The following is a 26,775-nucleotide window of genomic DNA, read 5'->3' as shown; positions in this document are numbered from 1 at the left end:
CTCAGCATGGGCCTGCTGAGGCACCCCTTTCCCTCCAGACCGCCATAGAACATAATCCCACCTTCTCTATCTTTTATAAATACAACATCAATGAAGGCCAGGCAAGCATTTGGGTGGGTTTAATCTTAAGCTGTTTGGGCTGCCCCTTCGGCAGAAATGTGAGCGAGTGTACGGGTGCTGCCAGCAAGTCCCAGATAAAGTCCCAGATGCTTGTCCTTTGGCCTCACTGATTCCCTGGGCTGGAGCTCGGGGCACCAAACAGCAGAACTATTGCTTCTGAAGTGTGCTCATAGCTGTATCTGTGCTCAGAGTTGCCTGGAGGAAACACATTTCTTTACGGTCATTTCAAAAGACCAGGAGCAGGGCAGGAACTCCCAGGGAACCTAGAGCACATCCACACAAAACAAATGTTCCCCGGCTGTAACCGTTTAGGCTTTCCTGTGTCTGCCCTGTTTCCTGAAATAATTACACAGAAGCTTATTTGTTCAATAATTAATGCCCAGGCCTCAAGCTTGGCTTGTTCTCTAACTAGCTTGTAACTCAGTAACTCAGTTAACCTGTTTATAGTAGTCTATGTCTGACACATGGCTAGTTACCTCTCAGTTTCCCATGCCTCACTTTCTTTGCCACTCAGTGGTGAATCCTCCAGCACCTGACTCTTTCCAAAAAATGTTCTCTCCTCCCGGAAGCCCTACCTTCTCTCCTGCCTTGCTATAAGCCATTCAGCTCTTTATAGACAGGTGATGCTTTTACACAGTGCACAAAACATCCCTACACTCAGCTGTTGGGTTTTATAGCAAATGTCCTTCCAATCTGGGGAAAGTTCCAGGATGTGTTTACGTGTGTGTGTGTGTGTGTGTGTGTGTGTGTGTGTGTGTGTGTGTGTGTCAGTTACTGCAATGCTTTTAAGTAACTAGAAAAATTTAAAGGACCAAGAATTATGTACGAAAAAATAGTGGAATAATTTTTGAAAAAAACTATATGATACACATCCACTTAATTCAGGAAATCGACTTTGAAAGCAAGCATTCTTGTTTCATAAGATTTATGGTGTTTATTTTAAAATAACAATATGCAGTTGGATTACGCAAATGAGAACTGTAAACTATAGTTTTGAATGAGTGTTATTTTGAACTCTGTAGACTGCCCTGCTTAGTTCTCAAGCTGACTTCCTCTGTATAGTTATGCAAATGATGATTTCTTACCTGGTTCCACATCAGTTTCTGCTTAATTTTACTATTAGTGTGTCCAGTAACTTAAGGATGCCCGGATGCAACACATTTCACACTCTATACCTATAACCTTGGCCTTAGGAAGAACTTCAGTGTGATTGGTAGGTACAAAGGACTTTGTGCTGTGAAAATACTCAGTACCTATCGTGACTATGGACATAGCCTTTGAATTGAAAAACAGTTCTTAGAACGAAACCTGTATTTTAGCAGGTTTCCCTCTTAGTCACCTACCCCATTGTGGAAATTTTCAGATGTAGAATTTTTTTGTTTTTGTTTTTGTTTTTGTTAGAATCAGTGTGTCTTGGATTCCACCACACACAGTTAAGTTAGGGCTTCGCTGCATATCGCAGTACTGCAAGTGTCTCAAACAACTTGCGGCTGGGGGCTCCCTCCTTACACCTGTACTTTGTCCCAGAGTAATAAACAACGTAAGCCTTACAGAAGTAATTAAAGGAGGGTTGTTCTTGATGGAAGTGGCTGGCTAGTAGTTTTTAAAGGAAGGAAACGAAGCTGGTTGCTCAGACTCTAGCTGCTCTGGCCAACTCTGGCCCTCTCAAGTTTGTCTGTGCTGGAATCAGTCTTGCTTTTGGCTGCTTTGTCCACACCAGCATCTTGGCCAGAAACTCTTCTCATTGCTCCTCGTTCTGTTGTTTCTCCTTCTAGCCTTCACGTCTTCACTTGCGTGTCACCTCCCTCAGAGGGACCTCCTAACGCCACACTGCTGTCATCTTGTCTTGTCTATATTGTACTTAAGCTTTGTGTGGCTATTATTAAATTTATTAAATTGCTGTCTTCCCTGATGTTCTCTAAAACTGGAAGTCTGTAGCCCTGGCTTGCACAATGGCCATCCCTCCCTGGTGAATGCTGGTTAAACAAATCAGTTGCTGGGAACCAACGAAAACAAACTAGAATCACACAGTTATCATATTTTGTCATTTTGATAGATTGGCTGTGGCAATATTTAAGTCCCCCAGGGATGGAACAGAGTCTTGGCAGCAGTTTGACTGCCAGTGGGAAAATTTAATTCATTGGTACCAAGACTCAATAGCACAATATTTGGCATCTTCTATTAATTATTAAAAATACAGAAGTCTCTTTGTTATATAAAACTTGATTTAAGTTGAAACAAGGTATATGTTCTTTTACGTCCATATCTCATTTTAAAACAACTTTGAGAGCTTTGGTTCTTCTGTTCTAGAAAATTTGCTCGAATTGAAGGCTGGGGGCGGTGGAAATAAGAATATTAAGAAAGAGTCAATGTGTAGAAAATATCCCGGAAATGAGATCCTATAAAGGTAAGAAATAACAGGCTAACAGGCTGGGTGAAATAGCTGGTTCTTAAGGAGACATCGTACTGCTGACAGCCCATGCAGAAGGGCTAGAACCAGGCAGTGGCAGCTAACATACAAAGCATCCCCAAATTTTATATTCATCAATGAAAACATATTTGCCAATTCCTTATTTGGAAAGGAGAGATCGAGGGAAATCTCCAGTGAGCCCCAGCTTTGTCAAAGACTCCAGGAGAGGTTGTACAGGTTGTGTCCTTGGGTGGGAACTCTGGTCCTGTGGGGCAAAGAGCATCTTCTTCTCAAGGGCATGGTAGCCCTACAAGTCTTAGCAGAGACTCCTACTGTGGTGAATGGAAGGAACTGGTACAGCACTCACCTCTTTCTTTGAGGCATCTTTTTTCCTTTGGTGTCTAGGATTCTAGGGGCTGCTGCTGCAGAGTTAATGCTTGAGGTTAAATAAAGTAGGCCTTGGCTGACCTCTGGCTTTATTTGGAAGAGTCTTAAAGGACATAGCCAACACCAGACCTTCTTCATTAATATTCTTAAAACACAACTCACCATAAAAATCAAGTTATGCCAAGATGTGTTTGGGCACCTACCCAAAAGGTTTGGTTTCTGAAGTGTCTATTACTCCTTTAATGCTTCCCAAACAAAATTGAAAGAGCACAAATCTGGGAAGAATCTGGATGTAGGGAGGAGAAACCATGTTTCACTGTTATTCACTCCAGTACCCCCACAGTGATTCACTTCCTTCAACAAGGCCACACCTACTCCAACAAGGACACACCTCGTAATAGTGTCACTCCCTTCTATGAGGGTCAACCCCATCGGAACCAGGACAGTGCTCAATTTGATATTCTTGAAAGATGTTTTAGATGAATAATGACCAGAACTAACGTACACTTAAGGTGTTTCCTGGTGATGGGTTAAGTGATGAAATTCATTTTGTTTTCAGACAAACAAAACCCTATGTTTCTTGGGTTGATTTTGAACTCCAGGGCTAAATTAACCCTCCCACCTTAGTCTTCTGAATAGCCAGCACTACAGGGGCTGTGCTGGCTAGTTTTATGTCAATTAGCACTACAACCAAAAGTCATCAAGAGGAAAGATCCTCAATTAAAATCCCTCTATAAGATCTGGCTGTAGGCAAGTTTAAGGCATTTTCTTAATTAGTGATTGATGTGGGAGGGCCCTTCGCAACGAGGCTGAGTCCACCCCTGGGCTGGTGGGCCTGGTACTATAAGAAAGCAGGCTGAGCAAGCCATAGGGAACAAGCCACTAAGCAGCATTCCTCCCTTCCTCTCGTTTCCTGCTGTGTTTCCATTCCTGCTCTGACTTCCCTAAGCAGTAGAGTTTGACCCAATATTTGTAAGATGAAATAAACCCTTTCCTCCCCGAGTTGCCTTTTTGGTCACAGTGTTTTATTACAGCAGTAGTAAGTCTCATTAGGACAGGGTATGCTACCATATCCAGCAAAATGATGAATTTCTAAAAACATGCTTAACTGTTAATTTAAGAACATTGTATACTCTCAAAGGTAGGAAGTTTTTTAAACGTAAGTATTAATTAAGGGCAATTCCTTTATTACAGGACCTAAGAGATATTCAGAATTAACTATTAAAAACATATGTTGGATACAATGTAGGCAAATTATTGCTTTGAAATTACTTTAAGAGTTGTCCTATACTATGCTTTAATATATCTCATATAAAACTACATTCATCAATAAATACATTTCACCCCTTGGCAGATGATCTATGACCCTATAAAAACTAATAAAAATGCCAAAAGGTATAGGAAAATGTAAGAGCTTAGCTGTAGCAGTTACTTATGTTTATATGTGTAAATATATGTAGGCTTGCATGTGTGCTCCCCATTGTATAACACAGCACTTCAGAATTTAGTGACCTAAAAACAATAGTCATTTAATCAAATTTCACAACTCAGAAATTTGAGCAGTGCTCTATTGGGTGTTTATTTTGTTCCAAGTAGGATCAATGAATCTCACTGAATGAAATTCATCTGGTGAATGGAGTCAACACGAAGCAATTCACATTTAACAGGAGATACTGAGAGGCAGGGATTAGTTGGCAGTCCTGGCCAGAGTCCACCTCCAGCAGCCTTTTCAGTGAGGCAGTATCATGGGAGTTGAATTTACATGTCAGCCCAGAACTATCAGAGGGAATAACCCAAAATAATACACTAGGAAATACAAACGTTCCCTTTGGCTTAACTTTGAAAATCTTAGAATATCTCTTATCTCAGGTTCTATGTTTTAAGGTAGTTAGGTTAGAACCAATTCGAGAGTGAGGGTTAAAACTCTTTCTCTTTTCTTAACATTTGAAGTTAAAATATAATTACCTTATTTCTGCCCTTCCCTTTCCTCCCCCCACCCCTTCCCATGCACCTCTACTCCCTTCTATCTATTTTTGTAAAATCCAGTTCATGGACTATGCTTTTTTTTAAAAATTCTTGTTACCTAAAGTGGAAGTGGTAGGGAAAAGCCTGTGTGTGCCAGAGGAACGGGAGTTTGCTTTGCAGTTTCCTCTTCTAGACACATCAGGGAAGCTCCACCCAGGAAGACTCATGAGCTTGCCCTGGGCAGGGATGGCACCAACAAACATGCTAACAGGAAAAGGGGGAAGTCCCATGGGGCCTCAACCCTAAACAAAGAACTCAGTGCAACTAAGGCATTCTGGGAGCAGGGGAAGTAGATTCTTAATTACAGGAGAGCAAAGACAGCACAATGGACTTCTACAATACAACCAGGCAAACGGGTAGAGCACCTGGGCACCACATTACCACTAGACTTCCAGCTTTGCCCTTGGACTAGTGAAATGTTCTAGTCCAGTACCAATGGAAGACCAACGGAATCCCTGGATTTTAACGGTGTTGGATTGATCTGTTTTACAGCTGCCCCATATTTTTTTTTTCCTCTCAACAAGTCATTGTCAACCACAATCAGAGGTTCCCCACAGTGACCTGGCACCACATTACCAGGTGGGAATGAGCAGTGGGAAGAGCAGAGCATTGGGAGAGAGGAGACAAACAAGAATTAACTGCAGATATAGTCAAGAGGGTTTGAGGAAGGATAAGATTCTAAATTTAAAAAGAGATGAATTTACATAATCATCTTGAATATCAGGATTGGGGGTTTGGAGGAGGGAGGAAGAAGTGGAGATGGGTTCACTTGTACAGTAGGTAGGCTTGCCAGGAAAACAATCTGCGTGAACATTTATATGGGCTGCTGCAGTCTTACTGTTACAGATAATCCAACTCCCCACCCCTCGCCCCCAGGAGTGGGAGAGGTACACGAAGTCAGCTGGTCTATTAAAACAAACACAGGGGGTTGGGGATTTAGCTCAGTGGTAGGGCGCTTGCTTAGCAAGCACAAGGCCCTGGGTTCGGTCCCCAGCTCCGAAAAAAAGAAAAGAAAAGAAAAAAAAAAAAAACACAGATCATATGAGCCAAAAAACAAAACAAAACAAAAAAAAAAAACTACTTAACCTCAAACGCCCCTCCCCCAATAATACTGTCTGGTTCTTACTTTGTTTGGGGCTGACAAGAAGGACTTCACCTCAATATCATCAATTTTTATGATATCCTGACCAGAACATTCTTTTTGCGTGTATTATTAGGTTTTGAGCCTCTGCTAGTCATATGGTCATTAAAGGTGAAGCTAGATGTCACTCCAGAGAGAAAAGCCTGGCTTCATTTTGAAGATGAGGAAACTACTGGGGTCTCAAGAAGCTACCTGACATTTCCAAAGCCAGAAACTGTAATGTTTGGAAAGATGCAACTGTTGATCTATCTGTGGAGAGGGATCTGCTAGCTGAGTCTTCCCTAAGCAATGACCATCTACCTGGATTTGTAATTTGTTTTTAAATTACTAGTTCTGAGTGCAATCGATACATCTAATAACCTATAATCCCAGGCAATGTCCCACAGCAGAAAAAGTCCCGTCAAGATTCATGTGCAGGCAGAGGGCCACTGTTTCACTGGATTTATTTCACGCTCTACCATTTTCGGATTCTTTGGTTATTTTGCCTTGAACTATTCTTGCAGCATGGTCGCCTCTGGACCTTAGGACTATAGTCCTTAGCACTCCAGCCTATTCCGAGATTTTTCTGCCCCGAGCACAAATGTGGACTACTCACAGATGAATAAAGGTGCTGGTCTAATTCTTCTTGTTCCTTTGGTTTTGAGAGAAGTTTGCTCTTTAGATGAGGGGACAGAGAGCTCTGACTTTTATTTTATAGACCGCAGAGACTCTAGGTGGCCTTAAGTACTGTTCCCGAAGCTTGGATTTCCTGTTTAGAGGGTGCACTGTCACGATTAGCTTTTGTCTTCGGCTGCGGCTAATTTGTCTTCCTCTTGGATCCGCCGTTGGGGGCTGGGGTGTGGGCAGGACCCGCCTGCTGATGGAGATGCCTCCTTCCTCTCTCTGACCTGGGCAGGATCAGACATCCCGCTTGGCTGGGAGGAGCCCCAAGGGGGCGGATCCAGACCCAAAGGGGGCGGGGCAGCAGCTGACCCCTGGCCACTCCCGGGGACCGTGGAGGGGGGCCCGTCCCGGTGGAGCTGGTCCAGCGCGCTCCGGAGTGGGTTGGCCTCGCTGGGGCGGGGCGGGGCGGCGGCGGCATGGGCGGGATGGGACTCGTGCGGCGGCGGCCCCCGGGCGCCCGGCTCCTCCCCGCCTGTGCGCCGGAGCGCCGGCGGCCGCGTTGAGCTGTGCGGCGCGGGCCGGGCGAGCTGCCGCCTGCGCCCGAAGCGAGCGGAGCGCGGCCATGCCCGGGCCCTAGCGCGCTGCCGCAGCCCGCGCCCGCCGCCGCCTCTTCAATGGGCAACCTGCTCGGCGGGGTCAGCTTCCGCGAGCCCACCACCGTGGAGGACTGCGACTCCACCTGGCAGACCGACTCGGAGCCCGAGCCTGAGCAGCCGGGGCCGGCAGGCGGTGGCGAGGGCCAGGAGCAGGACGAGCGGGAGCAGCCCGAGCAGCCTCCCGAGAGAGCCGGAGGGCGACCCCGCGCCAGTCCGGTGCCCGAGGACCACGCGGAGGCGGCGGGCGCGGAGCAGGTACGCGGCCCCCGGACCCACAGTGGGCCCGGAGGGGCAGTTCGCCCAGTACGAGGGAGGGGACTGTGCGCGGCCCCCCGGGGGGTGCAGGGCGGGATGCTCGGCGTTCGTGGCGCCGGTACCTGGGGGAGCCTGCGGTGTTCAGGATCGCCCGGTGGTTCGCTGCTGGCCCGGGGGCCTTGCTGTGAGCACCGCAGGGAAGTCCCCCAAGGCAAACCTCGACTCCACTCTTGTTCTCTCTGCCTCTGCAGCGCAGCTGGGTGATGCGAAGGTGGGGTGGGAGGAACTAGACTAAAAATAGAAGATTCTGAGGACCCGGCCGGTGCGTGTTAATTGATTTTTATTTTCATCTTTTTTTTTACAAAATTAAAATATTATTCAGATTAAGACAACTGCAGTTGTGGAGCGGCCCCGCAAGCCTCCCCTGCCCCCCAAGCGGGGGTCTATGACCATTAAAAGTATCGCAGAAGGTTCCCAAGCAAACTTAAAAATAACACCGTTTTTTTCCCCAAGAGAGACCTTTCAACGACTTCGAGTATTCCTTAAACATTTCGTTTCACCCAGAAGACTTGTTGATCCAACCAAGCTTAATTCAGTTGACCAATACAATTAGATAGATAGGTTAGAAGAGAGATAGATGGCTTCCCTTAACCTCTTGTGGCTTCAGAAACTTTTAAAAGGAGGAACTGTGTATTTTTAAAGAAGTCTGCAGCGTTTAAGGTTGGAGGTTCTGTATTAGGCCTCCCTTTTATAACTTGAAGGAAAATGGAGCCAATGTGACTTTAGGGGAAACATCACCTTTCGAGGAAGTTCGAGCCTTCCCATCCGAGCTAATTGAGCATGTTATTGAAAGGAATGCTATCCAGGGGCATTCGTTCCATTCCACGTCCCCATTTTGGAGAACCGAGTTGAGGCTTTCAGAGAAAATCTTGCCCAGAGCATACAGGGAGAGAAGATGCAAGCTGAAGTATGTCCGGGGCCAAAGTGTGGGCCTTGGTCCTCCTGGGTGAAATCGTGACCATCCTTGCCTTGTCTTCCGGTTTCTATTTTGCACTTAGTATTGTGTGCTCAAACCCGAAACAATGTCGCACGGCACATTTCAGTGTTTTATCCTTCCATTTGTCTTCCAAGTATATAGCCACGGACAGAAGTTTGGAATAATAATAATAATAATAATAATAATAATAATAGTAAACAACTTGGTAATCAATTAACTAGGTCAATTGTAAAATAACATTTCAACCACTGCCCTACAACTTGAGTAAAAGTAGAGTATCCTTTAATTTGTTAATTTTTGTTTCCAGAAGTTCCACCAGACTTCTTAGGCAATCTTAGCGACATCGTTTTGATTCCTCACCCTATTCGTGCACTACGTGGACAGGTCAGTTCCCCCTTAATTAGGCCAAAGACCAGCTGTCTTTGCTCTCATCCATCTCTGTAAATGTTAGACAAAAGATGGTACCATTAGCTGAGGTGAGGAAGCCTGGGGCGGGAGATGCCTCAGAGGTTAAGTTAAGGCTTCTGTTAAGTTTTCTGTCCCATTAGACACCCAAGTGGATAGGCGAGTAGTTGATGGTCTCTATAAGTGGATACTCAGTCTAGGACTGGAGCTAAAGGCAAGCATTTAGGATATAGTTGTACTTTAAAAAAAAAGGAATCAATGGAGGATAAGAGGTCATCAAGGAGTCATGAGAGATGTGGGTCAGCCTTCTCACCCTCTGTAAGGGGGTGTGATTAAGAGGAGGAGCCAAAAAAGAGGGGAGCAGTGGTACAGGAAGCAAGGCAGGGGAGTGTGGTATTCTGATAGCCAAGTGTTAACACTGCTCCAGGGTGGAAGGCCTTAAGGGGTTCAGAATTGCAGGGAAGTCCCTGGGGTGACCACTGAGATGGGAATGGAGTAGATGGAAATTTAGTTGGAAAGTTCCTAATAGTCCCATTTTAAAGTCGGGTCGTGGGGTAGGCTGAAGAAGAGAGACTGCTACCCACAGTTCCTGGTGAAGATTGACTTCAAAAGAAATCAGAGATACAATCTGCAAGTAGGCTAGACCTGGGTCAAGGGAGATATACTTCCGATGGGAGAAATTACAGCATAGTTGGTGGTTGCATGGAATGGCTTGGAAGAGTGAATTTTGATGATCCAGGGGAGGGAACTGTTAAGGAGCAGAATCCTTGCTGAGGAGGAAAAGGTGGCCAGGATACAGAAGTGAACAGGACAGATGCCGGCAGGGTGAAGGATGTCATCATTTACATGGTAGTCTTGGGGAACAGGCAGGACATGAGTCATTAGCTTTGTTTCGAAGATGATAAAACTCCGATTCAGCTAAGTGATTTGCTTAAGGCCTCACAAATGTTAAGGAGCAGAGCCAAGCCTCCCCTGGCTCTCCTGGCTCCAGATCTTGGGTCGTTGATCTTCATAACCAGATTTTCAAATATCCATCACTTCTAGCAGGGGCAAAACTGGTTCAGACCCAATTAGTCGGACGCAGCGAGCTCTTGCACAACACTGGGCTCTGAGCCTTGTTCTGTTCCTCCAAGTTTCAGCAACCTTGTTCCTGAGATGCCAGCACTAATAACCGTCAGTCGGGCGTGTTGTGCAACCCAAATGAAGTAATGTACACGTACACGGACGTGTTTTGTAAATGGGAGCGCGTGTGTTTGTAGCTCAGGCTAAAAAGATCCCGAAACTTGCTAGGCAGAGCTATTTTGAAAAGTGTGGCAAGAGCCTGAAGTCGAGCCTTTCCTAGCTTATGTAACGTGACAGTGTAACTACTGTTAAACAGCAGAGGGTTTGGTGTTAAAGTATCTCTGTACTTGTAGTAAGAGTGAGAAATCACACCACTTCAGAAATGCGCGAAAGCTGCTTGGAAGATGCCAGTCTGTCAACGCAGACAGACAGAGGGTGGGAGGGAATGAGACAGAGGGTTTCGGGCAGACTTCTTGGTGAAGATTCACATTTCAGCACCGCAGTCGTCTTCATCGCGTCCAGTCTCCCGGTTCTGTGTGTCACCGGACAAATGCATTTTGCCATACAACATATGGTCCGGACAACTAGAGATTATTAGACTCATGTCTTATCCATTTAAAGTGACATCACAGCGCTGGCACTTCGTAAACAGCGTGAGCGAGCCACCACCTAGAAAGGACTTCAGTCAGTGTTCGTTCCGCCCGAGAGCGCTCTGCCTTGCTCTGGGTTATTTGTATCAAGTTTGCTGATTTCTATCTCACTGATCATTGAATGGGCAGATGATTGCTCATGCCTTATATGTTTGCTATGGTACTTGGAGGTAGTTTAGCAAGCTAATTTAGTTTGAAACCCTCCCTTCCTTTCACCTGAGTGTCAGGAGCAGCCAGGAGACGCAAATTTAATGAGAAATCTTGATTTACCGACTTAACCCTTTCATGGCACCATGGAAAGTAAGCTTTGTCATGGGCTCTGCCCCATAACGCCTGGTGGAATGGAATGTGTTTTCAATTCACTGAGTGATGCTCTGGGTGGATGCTAATCCTTAGCATTCACCCTCCAAACCTCCAAAGGCATTGAACGGTAAAGGTTTTTTTGTTTGTTTTTTGTTTTGTTTTGTTTTGTTGTTGTTGTTTTTGTTGTTGTTGTTTTTCTTATTTAGTGATATACCTTTAGGAGAAAAGCTTTTAGTGCAAATAAGGTAGATGGATGCCAGTAAGCACTGCTTGTAAGCGTCACTAAAGAGACAGAATGGTTTCCTTTACCTGGAGCTGGTTGCTCAGGGTTCTTTATGGAGGTTCAGTATTTTAAGTTTGTTCCAGAAGTTTCTCAGCATAATCCTCTGTGTAAGTGGAGTTTTCGCGTTGTGTCCTAGGGTGGTGATTCCACGGAAGGAAATGCTAAACCAAAGAGAAGCTTCTATGCGGCGAGGGATCTGTACAAGTACCGACATCAGTACCCAGTAAGACCAGCGCGATGATTTTTCTTTTTAAATGTAAACTTTTGCCTTTCTGTTTTTCTGATTTTCCTCTGCTGGTAAACAAACTTGTCAGAAGGGTCCTTGGGCCTGTGTGTGTGTGTGTGTGTGTGTGTGTGTGTGTGTGTGTGTGTGTGTCCATACACTGAAGATTAACTTACCTTTTCCTTTAGCAGAACTTCAAAGATATCCGATACCAAAATGACTTGAGCAACCTTCGCTTTTATAAGAATAAAATTCCGTTTAAGCCAGATGGTGAGTAAGCCACCTTGATCGAAAGCAAGTTTTGAATAACAGCATGTACCTGGGTGTACATCTCTTGTTCTGGGCCTCGTGTGTTCCTGCTGCATTTGGTGGCTGGTTACCTTTGTTTTGCCTTGCCGTGCAGGCTGATGTGGACACAGAGCCCTGGGTTTGAGAGTGGCCTCCATCCACATAGTGATCTGTGGAGAAATAATCGGTTAGCTGTGCCTTCTTACTCTCTGTGTGTCATGGTGGTTACTGACACAGTAGGAGGGGCAAGGTTTCTGTTTGCTGGTTTGGTTTAGTTTAGTTTTGGGGGAGGGAGGGTTAGTCTTCTTTTATGATCAGAAAAGAGATTTATAGAGCTATTGAATTTTAAGTGATTAGACCTTGGGGGGGGTCAGAATCAGCTTCTTCATCTCGAAGATGTGGTTACTGGGATTGGAAGCCTGAACGACTGACTTGCTGGGCCACTGAGTTCATTCGAGAGTGGAGCTAAGTCCCAGGGGCCATGGTTCTTTCTTCTATGCCATACTTAAAACCTCCTTAGAAGATGAGTAGATATAGTGTTTGAGTTTAGAATTTCCTTTGTCACTTTTCAAATTCAAGGGTTGGGGAACTACAGCCATCCCAGTTCAAACCATGCCAAATAAGCATGCAGCATTCACAACCGTACGACCTCCCTCGGAATAGCAGCTTTCCCAAGCCCGTGGCAGTTGCTATGGTAATTTGATTACAAACTCATAAGCAAAAAACTGAGGCATCACACTGTGCCTCACAGTGGGTATCTGAATTGTGTGCAGGCAAAAAGGAGCCAGATACACTCCCTGGAAGTCCTGATTCTTGTCATTTGCTCTCAGCAAAAGCCGAATGAGTCAGCTTGTGAAGGGCCTAGATTGTAAGCTGTGCCGGCTGGCTTTATGTCAACTGACACAAGCCGGAGTCGTTCGGGAAAGAGGGAGCCTCAGTTGAGAAAGTATGCCCACCAGATCGGCCGGTGGGCAAGCCTGGAGGGCATTTTCTGGAATGATGACTAATGTGGCGGGGTTACCTTACCATGGGCAGTGCCATCCCTGGTCTGGTGGGCCTGGTTGGTATAAAATAGCAGACAGAGCAAGCTAGTAAACAGTATTCCTCTATGGCTAAACGTTCCAGAATGCTGGACTCATGGGAAGGAGGGAATCATGGGAATGGTGGAAGGAGGGCTCAAAGCTAGGACATTATGTCCTGAGGAGTGTTGCTGAAATGGGCAAATCCAATCAACTTGAAGTTTTGAGTATCTCAGAAGTCTGGAGAGTATAATACACAGTGCATTTACCATTGATTTAAAAAAACAAAAACAAAAACCACAGGGGAAAATGACGTTAGCATGTTAATAGCACTGAAGGACAAATGTGGGACTCTACACAGACTTTCTGGAGGAGCCTTGGTGACAACCTGCTGGTCTTTGAGGATGAAAAGGAGATGAATTGTGGGTGTGGCATTTTTTGTTTTTGTTGTTTGTTTTGTTGTTGTCATTTGCTTTCTGTAAGACTAGCTCAGGATAAGGACCTTGACGGACTTGAGAATCACAAGGAATTTTTTTAGGTTCTTATTGGAGAGAATGGGGCATAGTGAAAGGACTTGCTTTCTGTAGTCACAAAGATCTGTGTTCCACTCCCACACGACTTTGTAACTATTGTGAAGTATTGAACAAATTGTCATTATTAATTTACTAATGTGAGGCTCTGAACAAATATTCCACTTAAGAGCAGCGTTTTCTTCTTAGTCATGCGGAGATGGTAATGTTTGGAAATGTTTTCCTGCACAGAGGCAGACAGCAAATATGTCAGGCTTTGGAAAATAGTCCATTGAAGCACTCGGGCTTGTCTTGTACTAAAAAGCAGGTGTGAGCAATATTAAAAATGGTGTGCTTGTCAGTGTTCCAATAAAACTTTATTTACAAAACGATTGTTAGGCCGTCATATGCCACCCTCTGTATACATCAGCCAGTACAGACTTCTGTAATCTGAGGTGCTGCTATTTTTATTTTAGTTAAGCTTTTCACATTACTGGGCATTACTCTGGCATGGGATAGCCCTCTTTTAGGAGCATTCTGGTGTGTTGCTTTTAAACCGAAGGTTTTAATGTAAAACTGAAGAGACTCATGTGTTATAATGCCTTCACTGTGTTGTGATGAATGGTTCCTTTTCTCAATATTCGCCCTTTAGGTGTTTACATTGAAGAGGTTCTGAATAAGTGGAAAGGAGACTATGAAAAGCTAGAGCACAACCACACTTACATCCAATGGTCAGTTAAGTGTTCTCCACCTTGAACCGTGTCCTATCCCATCCTGTTCTGAAGACGACGTTGATTGAAAATTGTTCTTTCTTTCTTTTTTTAACAAACCAGGCTTTTCCCCCTGAGAGAACAAGGCTTGAACTTTTATGCTAAAGAATTAACCACATATGAAATTGAGGTAATGCAAGCTCACTTCGCCTTACAGAAGGTAGCCAAATGTATCGTTGTTTTATTGTTCCTGGTAGCTACTAAGTCATTTCAGTCGACTTCCCTTCTTATATTAGGAATTCAAAAAGACAAAGGAAGCAATCAGAAGATTCCTCTTGGCTTACAAAATGATGCTAGAGTTCTTCGGGATAAAGTTGATTGATAAGACTGGAAATGTTGCTCGGGCCGTGAACTGGCAAGAACGGTTTCAACATCTGAATGAGTAAGTGAAGCCCCTGGCCTTCTCCTGTAGCTCTGTTCTCTGCAGAATAGGAACAGCTAGCCATTGGCGTAGGTCTGTCCGGCTGTTGAGCATGGAGATGGCTAGTCATGGGGTACTGGATAGACTAGCTATTGACCATAGGACTAATTAGCTGTTAGGCATAGGACTAACTAGCTGTTGGGCATAGGACTAACTAGCTGTTGGACATAGGACTAACTAGCTGCTGGGCATAGGACTAACTAGCTGCTGGGCATAGGACTAACTAGTTGTTGGGCATAGGAATAACTAGCTATTGGGCATAGGAATAACTAGCTGTTGGGCATAGGACTAGCTAGAGGCTGGACACAGGAACAGCTAGCATTTGAACACAGGAATACATAGCCGCTGGGCATGGAAATGCCTCGTCATTGGGCACAGGACAAGCTCTGGGTATTGGACATGGGACTATATAGACACTGCCCACTTGTAGATGTCGAGGAAACAAGAATGAAATGACGCTATCAGATATTGGCCATAGGACTAGCCACGTTTGACCACAGGACTAGGTAGCCATTAGGAATAGGAATCAAAATCGAGTCAGAACTACATTTGTTCCCTCTTGCGCATTCTAAGGAATGACAATGAACAAATTCTACAGAGAGCTGGCTGTTCTCCTTCAGAATGCTTTCTTCTTGAACCCTCTGCCTACAGCCCAACGTGGCTTCTCTCCTTATATGTGCCACGTTTCAAGGAGTTTACGGGTTTTTTTCATATGTTCTCTCTGTCCTAGGCTATAAATTGTTTATATTATCTTCATGCATGCTAACTTCTTAGGTTAAATTCGTAAATGTGGTCTATAATGTATAAAAATGGCCATACTTCTAGCTAAAATTGAGGGGAAAGTCCAGTTGTCTTCATGACGTAGGTAAAGGAAAAGTACCTCTTTCTGGTTCATTACAAACTCTATAAAGGGAAGTTTAGCAGCTTTCCTGGATGGGTTTAGCTGTACTGTTTTGCTTGGATATGTGTATTGGTGATTAATACTTATAACCAAAGTTTAGTTTTAAAAATATTTTCTTCATAGGCATACTGATTTTTTTTCCTTTTTAATTATAGAGTGACTTATGAGTACTGGACGATACAACTAACAATTTTAAGAAACTTTTTTTAGTACCTTATAATTAGCTGAACTGGGCAAGTATTAAGGAAAAAAAAAACAACGCAAGCAATTTCTCTTTGGCAAAAAAACAATCAGAGTTTTGGCATCAGCTCTTTAAACTTTTCCCAGAATTCCCCTCACTTTGGTAAAAGGAGTAAAATATTAGCGTTGAGACATCTCTTTCCTTTGTTGTAAGTAACACTCTTAAAACAGGAGGTTCAGCTAAAGCCTTGAACGTATGGACGTAAAGCTTTACGACCCTGAATGGAGACTCATTAACTTATAACTCAGGTTAAAGTTTGATACGTAAGCTAATGTAAGGGCAAGACATCCGCATCTGCCTATCTAACGCAGGTAGGTAACCATGTCTGGATGGTTTCTCTGTCCTGCTGTTGCAGAACTCTATCTGCAAGTAAGGCTTTGGCAAACAGTGATCGCACCTCACCCTTTGGGTACCTACCACTCTCCTTCTGTTATTTTTTGCTTAGAGTGGCACTCTGGTTTGGTACATTGTTGTGGAAGTTATAAGTCATGGACAGAATGTGAGCAAAGGCTTAGAGCTTTCCTAGGGTATTATTGTTAGGGCTTTTCGTTTATAGCCCAAACCAGAGCCCTTTCTGAAGGCTTTATTTAATTAGCTCCTCTCTTAGCCTCTGATGAAGAATGGCGGAACTCACAGCCTTTTCACTCTGTCCCAACTAGCAAGCTCTCTTCCTCTCATCCAATAGCTCTCTGCCTTCCTAGCTCTGGGTGAACTCTCCGGGGGGGGGGGGGTGATTTAAAAATTAAAAAATAATTCTTTTACATGTAGATATGTGTGCCACACGTGTGCACATGTGTGCCTCCAGAAGTCAGAAGAGGGCATCAGATCCCCTGGAACTGAGGTCCCCCGGCAGTTGTGAACTGCCTAATGCGGGTGCTGGGAGCCAAACTGGGTTTCTGTGAGGCTGTTCTGCTTGCTTATTTTTGAGACTGGATCTCTGAGTCTAGGTTGACTTCAAATTTGCCACTGTTCTGGCACCATCTTCTAAATCCTAGGATTGCAGACGCAGACGCTCCTTCAATCCTTTCTCTAACTCCTCCAATGGGGACCCCGTTCTCTGTGATCTATTCTTAAATGTCATTGCTTATCTGTGATTGAAGCTGGAAGACATTTTGAGCTTTTCACAGTAGGCTGGTCAGGACTTGGTTGTGTTTATGGCTCAGCGGAGGAAAACTGTTTAATCAGAGTAAACTGGAGTGAAATTGAGTGAAGAGGTGACCTGGATAAGAGTGGCAAGGTGTGTTCAGCTATTGAAAGTGCAGATGTGCAAATCCTGGTCAGGTTTGTGGTAAGCTAGGATTCCTGAGCTGTACTGAGCCGAGTTTGGGGTTTTATGTTCCCGATGTGCCCTCTCTTAACCCATCTGATCTTCTGATAAAATCAGCACTGTCCTTTGTCCCCATAGCGGCCTCTTCCTCCAGTCCCTGGTGTGGAAGCCATGGCTGTGCAGATTTAACTCCTCCACCCACCATTTGCCTTTCACTGCGACACTTACTTCCTGAAACAACCAACTCCTTTGTTTTACAGATACTTTTGTTCTAGAATCCCAATCGTTATTTTCCTCAGCTGCTCTGGCTTTTACCTTCTTTTTTTCTCGGTTACATAAATGCTTTAGCTTGTGGATATGCAAATGCCAAGTCTCCAGTTCATCTTAGATGTGGCTCTGGCTGCAAATGCGGCATCCACTGCATCCTGTAGCACAACTTTTCTTTTAAGCAGTCACCCTCTCCTCTCCACCTCTTCTTATGAAGTCAGTTGCAATAAGTTCTTTCACTAGAAGAACCCTGCATGCATGTGACAGCTAACCGCCCCCGTCATTAGCGGAACCGTGCCTTCACAGTACCCCAGATACGTTGTCTCAACACAGTGGACAACAGTTACTGCTCTCCACATGGAGGTCCAAACTGTCTGTACCTCCGTTCCTGTGGGTCAGGCACCCTCTTCCGACCCTCTCTGGCCCTTGCACACACATGATGCATAATAAACTTAAGCAGGTACACACAGACCCATAAATAAGTTTTTAAAAGTTCAAATGTTACCGATTCATAAAACTGAGACAAATGTGCTGAGTTTCACACTTTGGGGCAAATATCCAAAAGGGTGGAAATAACACATTTTTTTTTATTCCAGCAGTTGCTTAGCTCAAATAATACAAATTTGTATTTTGTCTGTATTCTTTCATTAAAATATAAGACCAGAAGCTATGTGCTTCTATATCTCTAATAATTTGACATCTTTTCCCAACATTCCCAGGAGACTGGGTAATTACTACTAATAAAAAACTTGAGCACTTTTGGAAGCCGAGGCAGACGTATACACAGTGCTTCCAAGAAAGTTCAATGTCGGATATAAAACAGAATTTAGGGAGTTAGGAGTAAGTACTAGTTCTGTTGTGTCACAATCTTGGGTAAATACATACCCAACCTGCTAACATCAGACATGGTTCTGTAACGGAGGAGAGAGGGTCCTTAAGGGTTCAGCCAGGGGTGTGGGTGTGGGTGTGGGTGTGTGTGTGTGTGTGTGTGTGTGTGTGTGTGTGTGTGTGTGTGTGTGTGTTCAGCTGAACAAGGCTGGGGAGGTGAGTTATGAATTGTGACAAAATTAAGTTTGGAAAATGCTAGTCCAAGCATGGCCTCGGTTTTGAAAGAAAAAGGTATGTCATGTGGGAGAAATGTATGTTCGGAATCAAGGTTGGTCTAAGTGTAGATCTGAAGCTTTTTAGCAAGTCGAGGCCAGCAAAGATGGAGGGAATAGGTTAAGCTGAATACAGATGTGCTGTTACTCAGTCCTAAATTCTGCTGTCATAGATGATAGGAGGAGGAACATTCGTGCTCACAGCTGAGGGTGGTAGATCACACGAGCTTATACGCTTGCAAACACATGTGTGTATACGCCCCCTACACACGCACCATTGCATACATGAACACATGCACACACAGAATAGTTCTAAATGATGTCCCCGTTTACTGGTTTGCCCATTCCCTTCTTTTGTGTCATCTCATTTGATGATAAGGGGGCAGTTAGATTGGGATCCCTTTTTCCCTGTTTTACAGGTGCAAACGCAGAGGCTTAGATAGGCATCGTACCTTTTCATCACAGTTGAATAGCCTGTCGTAGGTCCTGAGGCTTAGACACGGCCACAGTTAGGCAGACATGGTGCTAGCATGGTCGCTGAGAGTTCTACCTCTGGATCAGCAGGTGGCAGAAAGAGAGAGCAACACTGAGTCTGTTTTCAGCTTCAAAATCCCTAGAGCCGACCCCCAAGGAGACACACTTGCTCCAACAAGGCCATACTTCCTAATAGCACCACTCCCTATGGCCAGACATTCAAACACATGACTCTATGGGGGCCACTCCGATTCAGAGCACCACAGTAATAAAGCCAGGGTGAGACAGACTGGCTCTGAGGCCCACACTCTCAACAGCTGAGGCAGGCACAGTCAAGTAGTTTTGTTTTCTTTGTCAGAATTCTTCTAGCCAGCTGTTCAGCTGTTAGCTAGTGCATCTGTTTAGCCCTGGTTACCTGTGAAACTGTAGCATCCTTCTTTGATGTTGCAAGTACAGAAGTTCCCTGTAGAGGGCAGAAGTCATAAATTGTACAGAGCCCTCCACATGCTCTGTTTTGTTCTGCAATGAGATTTATAAGTTAGGCGTGGTAAGAGACAATAATAATTCATAAGGAAGCAGAGCTGTTATAACGTTACCATGATAAAGGCTACGTGCTTGGCTCTTTCTGTCTCTCATCTCGTGCCGTGGCCACTACTTCCCTTATGGCGGCATTGGCTAATCTGATGCTTGGCTGTGTGTGCGAAGCTGCTCTTGTAGAATGCCTGGTCCTCGGCGACATTAATAAATAACGTAACACCAGCCAGAACACAGTCAATCTCAGTGCTTGATGTGTCTCTTAAAGAGGAGAGTTTGTTTTAACATTTGAGTTTCACATTCATCAGATTGTACTGTTACAATCCACATGCGTTAAATGAAATGCATCCTATTTTTTATTACATTAAAGTTGCTGTAAGGCTTATTTTCTTGCTTTGCATTTCTAAAAAATCATCTTCTCCATAGTTTGGGTTTTCTTACTTTTCTTCTCCTGATTCTTTTTCTCTCATTTTATTCGATTCTCTCTTTCAGGTCTCAGCACAACTATTTAAGGATTACCCGAATTCTTAAAAGCCTTGGTGAGCTTGGGTACGAGAGTTTTAAATCTCCTCTGGTAAAATTCATTCTTCATGAGGCTCTCGTGGAAAACACTATTCCCAATATCAAACAGAGTGCCCTGGAGTACTTCGTTTATACAATTCGAGACAGGAGGGAGAGGAGAAAGCTCCTGCGGTTTGCCCAGAAACATTACACACCATCAGAGAATTTTATATGGGGGCCACCTAAGAAAGAACAACCAGAGAGAAGCAAAGCCCAGAAAACACCTACTCTGCCCGCTTTAGGCTCGAACGGCCAAACTTCTACGCACAAGAAATCTAAGGACTCCAAAAATTCCTCAGCAGCTAGTCACTTAAATAACAAAACAGTGGAAGAAAAAAAGGTGGCATCTAGAGAGCCCGGGGAGGAGACAGACAAGCCAAGCCCAGAGGCCAGCAGTGAAGATACCAAGCCAAGAAACTCGGAGGACGACAATGCTGCCGACCAATCAGAGTCTCCACCCAAGAAAACCGTTAATGATTCCGCAGGAAAAGGGGAATGTCCGACGACTTCTTCTGAAAAAGATGGAGAAGGGGAAAACCAGAGCAAAGACTCTGAAAACCCTGAAAATACCAGTTGTCACGCTGAGGTAGTGTCACAGCAAAATGTCACAAACCCACAAACCAGTTCTGGTTAAGGGAGTTGAAAGAAAAACCCTGCTGTCTAATGTATCCTGAAGGACAGAGATGAGGTCGCATTTAAAATGTTAGCCACCTGTGACTTTTGCTGTAAGCCCTTTGTTCTCCTTTTTTATTTTGGATCACGATGAATTGAACATTTAATAAGAAATCTTAAGACCAGATCCAATAAAAGAATGTATTTAGGATGTGTTTTCAAATTCTGTACATAACAGTCACTTGAAAAGTAGTTTCAAGTTGTCTAGGCACACTTCCGTAGCATATGCTCTCCAACATGTTCTCTCGAGAGATTCCTGCAGACATTAGGCCCCTCTGGTGATGCAGCAGCGCCTGGCTTTTAGATTAGCGGAGGATGATGAGTGAGGTGTGCCCAAAAGTTTCCAGAAACTAATCTGGATTCTCAGATTACGGCGCCTCAGAGCTCTGCCGTGGTTTGCTGCCCTCCTCTTCTCCCTCTCTTCTTGCTTGGGCATCACCGTCTCTCTCAGCCACCACACGTTTTCCAGTATACGGCAGGGCCCTCTCCTATACCGGTGTCCAGGTGGAACAGAGGGGATATTTACTAGTCTGATTTCATGATTTTTTTTAAGTTTCATAATAACAAAAATATTCTCAGTATTAAGTGTTTAGAAAGGATTTTTTTTTGTCTGTATGTAAAAACAAGGAATGAAAATAGACTTTTGGTTTTTTTTCATGGCTGTTCTATACAAAATTGGTAGTTGATTATGGATGCAAATCACTGAGGAATGTTATAAAAAACACAAAAAAAAATTAGTCATTTTGCAAAGATGACTCTTCATACTGTCAACAAGTTTGTCAACAGTTGTTGCTCAATTGTCCTTTGAGCCATTAGTGTAGTGGTGCCATGAGGACTATGCTGATGTCACCAGTCCATGGTGTCTACATGTATGTAGTATGTTCATCTTTATGTATGCCTATTCATCTCATCTTCATGTAATATGTGTAATGTTCATCTTCATGTATTGTATATAACATTCATCTTCATGTATTGTGTATGTATGTTCATCTTCATGTGTTGTGTGTGTAATGTTCATCTTCATGTATTGTGTGTGTAACATTCTTCTTCATGTATTGTGTATGTATGTTCATCTTCATGTGTTGTGTGTGTATGTTCATCTTCATGTATTGTGTGTGTATGTTCATCTTCATGTATTGTGTGTATGTTCATCTTAATGTATTGTGTGTGCAACATTCTTCTTCATGTATTGTGTATATATGTTCATCTCCATGTATTGTGTATGTATGTTCATCTTCATGTATTGTGTGTATGTTCATCTTCATGTATTGTGTGTGTATGTTCATCTTCATGTATTATCTGTGTATGTTCATCTTCTTGTATTGTGTATATATGTTCATCTCCATGTATTGTGTATGTATGTTCATCTTCATGTATTGTGTGTATGTTCATCTTCATGTATTATCTGTGTATGTTCATCTTCATGTATTATATATATATGTTCACTTTCAAGTATTATATCTGTATTTTCATCTTTCATTTGTCATTTGAAACTGAGGACAGTTTGAAATTATATATACCCACTTTAAGTAAATATTAGATTTGCATAGCATTGGTTAAAAGCTTTTTTCTACAGTTATTACTAATTATTAGTGCGTATCAGAAGACAATCAAAAACACTGTGATAGGAACTTTTGAACACTCATACAAGCCGACGAAGTGATGAACAGAAAATATTTTTACTTTTTTTTTAAATGAGCAAAGAATTGACTTTTAAAAATCTCTCTTCAGCTTTTAAGAAAAGCCCCATGTGCTTTTACCCACCCCACCCCCACAGCCCAGGGAAGCCTTCCTATTTCCTCTTTTGTAGTATGTCATATAATCGTCTTCTTGGCATTTTCAGCCCACGTCAGGGTGATTCCTACAATACTCCCGCCAATCTTATGCTTTTAGAAATAAGATTCTATTGTTTTTAAATGTACACAGCCCAGTTATTTATCTCTGACTTTATCTGTGCATCATAGTGGCACAGCTATGAGACACATGTATCTGTCAATCATATCCCTGTAAGACAAGAAGCACTTCATTGTTCTAGGTAGGTAATACATCAGCTTCCGCTTGTTCCAATGTGAGAAGTGTTAAGACTTTCAGGTAGCAATCCCAGTTTAAATCCAGTTCAGTGCAAGGGATGCATGGACTCTCCTAGGAGACGTTTGTAGCACCAGTCTAAGATGTCAGTAGACGTTTGCACGGGGTTCATGAATGGAAGAGGATTGCCAAGTTAGGCTGAACTGTAGGGATATGAGCAATTAAAGATGTCTTAATTTTGAAAACACAATGAAGCATTCAGACCACCTTAAAGGTGTTTAGTATAAAAAAATGTGGGACCAGGAGACTAGAAAGATGACTGTAGTAAAGAGCTCTTGTTGCTCTTCAAGAGGACCAGGGTTCGGTTCCTCTCCTGGGTAGTTCACAACTGCCTTTACTACCGGGGATCTGACTCCTTGTTCTGGCTTCTGGGGCGGTGGGACCTGCATGCATGTGGTGCACATACATTCAAGCGCACACATACACAACTTTTAAAAACTAGACATGGGGCCAGATACTAAAAATAGTTTTAAAAAACAAGCTACCAGATACTAAAGTTAATATAATCTAAATTACTTAGAAATTACAGTAGGCCAGAACCCTTAGAAATAAAAACATCTAACAATACAGATTCTAGAGTATTCTTCCTCATTAATGATTTTGTTAGGTTATGCTATTTAATTTGAGAAGACTTAGTCTCTAGAGGAGAACTCCCTGGCTTCCATCTAAAATAGTGGCCTTTTTCCTATGGCGGTTAATTAAACTGTGTATTCATAAAACGACAATGTTTCCTACATTTAATCTGTAAATAGCAGAGAAAATAACTCAGCGAAGAACAAGTTGAAGGAAGTCGTTCATTTTGCTGATAAAAATTGAGCATCTCGAATTTTTTCTATAAAGAGCACTTTGTACATTTAATAGTTTTTTAACATAAGATCGATAGACAATGTGTTTATGTGCGTGTTGGATATCAAACAGTGGTCTGAACTTGACTTAGATGGTTTGCGTTGCTTACACCATATGCTTACAGTAATTTACTGAGAAGCTGTTCCAGACAGTGCCGTGCCGCATGGCCAAGTAGCTAGAAGCATCGCTAAGCATCAGCAGGTGTTCTCAAGGGTCTTCCTTGGACCCCAAGCCGCAAGGCTACAAAGTGTCAGCTGTTGATAAAGTTACATTTCACAACAAATAGATACTATATTGCTTGATTAGCTTGGTGCATTTCTAATACTTTTTTTTTGCTTTCATATTTCAGAGGGGAAAATTATATGTGAAGATATTTTGAAATACTATAAAGTGATAAATAGTTCTATATTTCTGTACGGTGGAGATGTTTCTGACATTAAGATTATTGTATTCTGCATTTTCAAACTCATTCTAATAGGAAAGTTTAAATCGTCATCATGGTCTTGAAAAATCTTATCGGCTTCTTCCAAATCGAGGCTTGTTAATTAAATTGTATAGTTTTGTTTTTAGGTTTTGAAATTCTAATTCTTAGTTTTAAGGAACGGAAGATCTACAACTCAGGAGTTACTAGGAAAGTTTTAATATTTGATTTTTTTTTTGGCGTTACATATATAAATACTTGAATGTGTAATAAAAACCTGTCCTAGCCATGACACATTGTACCACGCCCTCCTGATTTTCATAATTTACCAGGAATGAAGGTAGGATGGGTTGAGAAGGAAGAACCATACACCTAGGTAGTCCTTAGAAAGATCATTTTGCTAAGTCAACCTACATGTCAAATGGTATTTTAAAGTAGTTAATGAACACAGCATATTTGCTTAGTTATCTTAAAGTCAAAGTTTGTCACACAGCCATTTAGCCAAGCAAATTTAAAACTATTCTCCAGGCTCCTCTAAACAGAACATTTAAAAACTTAGTTATAATTACATCAACAGACCTTTGATGACTATTTGGAGTAAGATTTCCTAGTTACAGGAGGATTGGGGAGTAGTTGATTTTGGACTATTTTCCTTTTCCTTTCACTGCGTGCGTGTGCGCGAGTATCATTCAAGGTGGGGGTAGTTTTAAAGGAAGATGGCTGCAGTGAATGTCGTATAGAGTAGCCTAATAATGCTTGTCTACTTACCTCTTTAAGCATTGACTTTGTTGCAGGAACAGATTTGTGTGGGAAATCTCTAGGCTGACAGTGAAAACTACCCTACCTCCCGCACTGTTCTAGGGAGCCAGTCCCACCAAGCAGATTGCACTCAGGGACAGTCTGTATTTAGAAATCTCATTATTGAAATAAACACTATAGTTCTAACTTGAATGCCTAGAGGTTTCAGATGTGCCTTAATGAACGTAAATGGTTTTCATTCAGAAGTTCTCATTACTATCCCATTGTAAACTCTTGCCACGAGGAACCCAGAGCACCCATTCTTAAAGAGTATTCATCTCAATATTTAACAATGTGTCACCTTTGCTGAAATGATTCAGAGGAGCAAAGATTCTCCTGCACTGGTTATTTTGTTTCTCAGTTCTGTTACATGCTGGCCTGTTTAAACATCCTTTGGTTAATACAAGTCATAATGGTTCCTCTTATCTTCTGTTCTTGCATTCAGGTGGCTACGTGAAATGGAATGTTATTAGAGAAATTACTCAAGCCTTCATTCTCGTAGTTGTTAGGAGGAATCTGAAATTAGTTTGAAAAACCTTAACATTACCTTCTTAGTCGACACGTTTAGAAAGGCTTGTCCTTGCTTTCCCTCTAGATTAGAGAAAGTATTCAATGTCATCTAATATCACCAGTTCTCTTGTGAAATTTGTTTTCATTATTTGTGGAAAGTATTTTCTTCTTGAATTAAAGTTTCATGTGGACATTCTTGTCATGTACTCGTGTGGCTCTAACCATGGCTGGCTGGAAGTGGAGTTGAGAAAGGAAGACCCAGCTAAAAAGCATGGGATCATCTTGAAAGCAGAGTAAGCCGCTTTCACGGGCATGAGGGACCATCAGCCGTGTCTCTGGATCATGAAGGTGTGATCTCTGATGTCCGGGATAATAGACCTTCTTGGACCCCCTGCTTGCTCAATTTAAAGGGGTGTAACTTTCCTGCTATAATTTATCTGCTACCATTTTATGGTAGTTCAGAAATTTATGAGCAATTGGACATCTGCTATGTAAATTATTTCTATCTTTATACCTATCCTGGGAAATGCTGAAATAGCATCCATTACATTGGTTCTTCAATCAAAGTTCTTTTGGGCTATTTTTTAAATGGCTTATTTTATAGGCAGAGCTCTGGAGAAATATAGAATATGTGTATGTGGGTACCATATATGTATATATATGTATGTATGTATGTATATATATAATGTTCTATATATATTTAGAAATTTATCAGACTGGCTCACAAGCTGTGGTCTAGCCAGTCCAACAATGGTTATCCACCAACAGAACATCTAACAGTCCAACAGTTGTTCAATCCACCAGGCTGGATATCCCAGCTGATCTCCAGCGGACACTGGAATCTGTAATAGTAGTAAAGGAATGGACTTGCCAGAAAAAGTAAGGATGAGCAGGCAGAGGATGCAAGCTTTCTTTTCCTATGTCCTTTATGTAGGCCACCAGCAGAAGATGCGGCCCAGAGTAAAGGTGATTTCCCACCTCAAAAGATCTGGATTAAAGAAAGATATATCTTCCCACCTTAAAAGTTTGTTTTAAGAAGAAAAAAAAAAAAAAGCCCTCACAGGTGTGCCCAGCTGTTTGGGTTTTAGCTGATTACAGATGTAGTCAGGTTACCAATCAAGAATAACTGTCATATTTATATTTTAAAAACAACAGAAACAACAAAAATGTCCTTGAAAAGTGGATGCAAAGGGAAGCTCAATGTCTGCTTATTACTCTAAACTATTTTTCAAATCATAGCACCATAATTAAAAAAACATTTTAACTATCCTATCTTTTTTAATTAAAGAATTTGAGGACTATAGACAGCTAAGGAATGCTACAAGAGAAAGAGATCGTCTTCACCAAAGAAGAGCACACCAATTAATTATCCAGTATGGTCAGCGCTGAGAACATACAGCACAGGGCTGAGAAGATTGTATTTATGCATTTGAGAACATATATGTATGTACACACACACACACACACACACACACACACACACACACACACACAACCCTAACAGGAAAAGAATCCATGAAACTGAAGGACAAGGAGGCAGCCACTTGGGAGGGTTTGGAGGGAGGAAA

At 42.8% G+C, this 26,775-nt stretch overlaps 1 protein-coding gene across 2 annotated transcripts; it reads left to right on the top strand.

Moving 5' to 3' along the window:
- The first annotated feature begins 7,156 nt into the window (after window positions 1-7,156).
- On the top strand, window positions 7,157-25,398 carry Ogfrl1 (opioid growth factor receptor-like 1). Of its 2 annotated transcripts, none has more exons than XM_039083549.2 (7): window positions 7,157-7,597; window positions 11,434-11,520; window positions 11,709-11,790; window positions 13,989-14,067; window positions 14,170-14,236; window positions 14,343-14,488; window positions 19,804-25,398. In XM_039083549.2, the coding sequence occupies exons 1-7, from the start codon at window positions 7,361-7,363 to the stop codon at window positions 20,504-20,506; spliced, it is 1,401 nt and encodes a 466-aa protein (XP_038939477.1). In that variant the 5' UTR covers window positions 7,157-7,360; the 3' UTR covers window positions 20,507-25,398. The 2 variants fall into 2 exon arrangements, with proteins under 2 accessions (XP_038939477.1, NP_001020879.1); NM_001025708.1 differs by having other exon boundaries at window positions 7,244-7,597; window positions 11,712-11,790; window positions 19,804-20,695.
- Window positions 25,399-26,775: the final 1,377 nt, after the last annotated feature.

The sequence above is a fragment of the Rattus norvegicus genome, chromosome 9 (genome assembly GCF_036323735.1).
Source record: "Rattus norvegicus strain BN/NHsdMcwi chromosome 9, GRCr8, whole genome shotgun sequence".
In the NCBI taxonomy this organism is placed as follows: Eukaryota; Metazoa; Chordata; class Mammalia; order Rodentia; family Muridae; genus Rattus; species Rattus norvegicus.
The sequence above is the reverse complement of the archived record's forward strand: the minus strand, read 5'-3'. Positions and strand labels throughout refer to the sequence as shown.

What these genes read in the sequence shown, in the direction of transcription:
- Ogfrl1 (XM_039083549.2), top strand. Translation starts at nt 7,361, where the DNA reads ATGGGCAACCTGCTCGGCGGGGTCAGCTTCCGCGAGCCCACCACCGTG. An exon ending in AATTCCGTTTAAGCCAGATG is followed by an intron (nt 11,791 to 13,988) that starts GTGAGTAAGCCA and finishes TTCGCCCTTTAG; the next exon opens with GTGTTTACATTGAAGAGGTT. An exon ending in CGGTTTCAACATCTGAATGA is followed by an intron (nt 14,489 to 19,803) that starts GTAAGTGAAGCC and finishes TCTCTCTTTCAG; the next exon opens with GTCTCAGCACAACTATTTAA.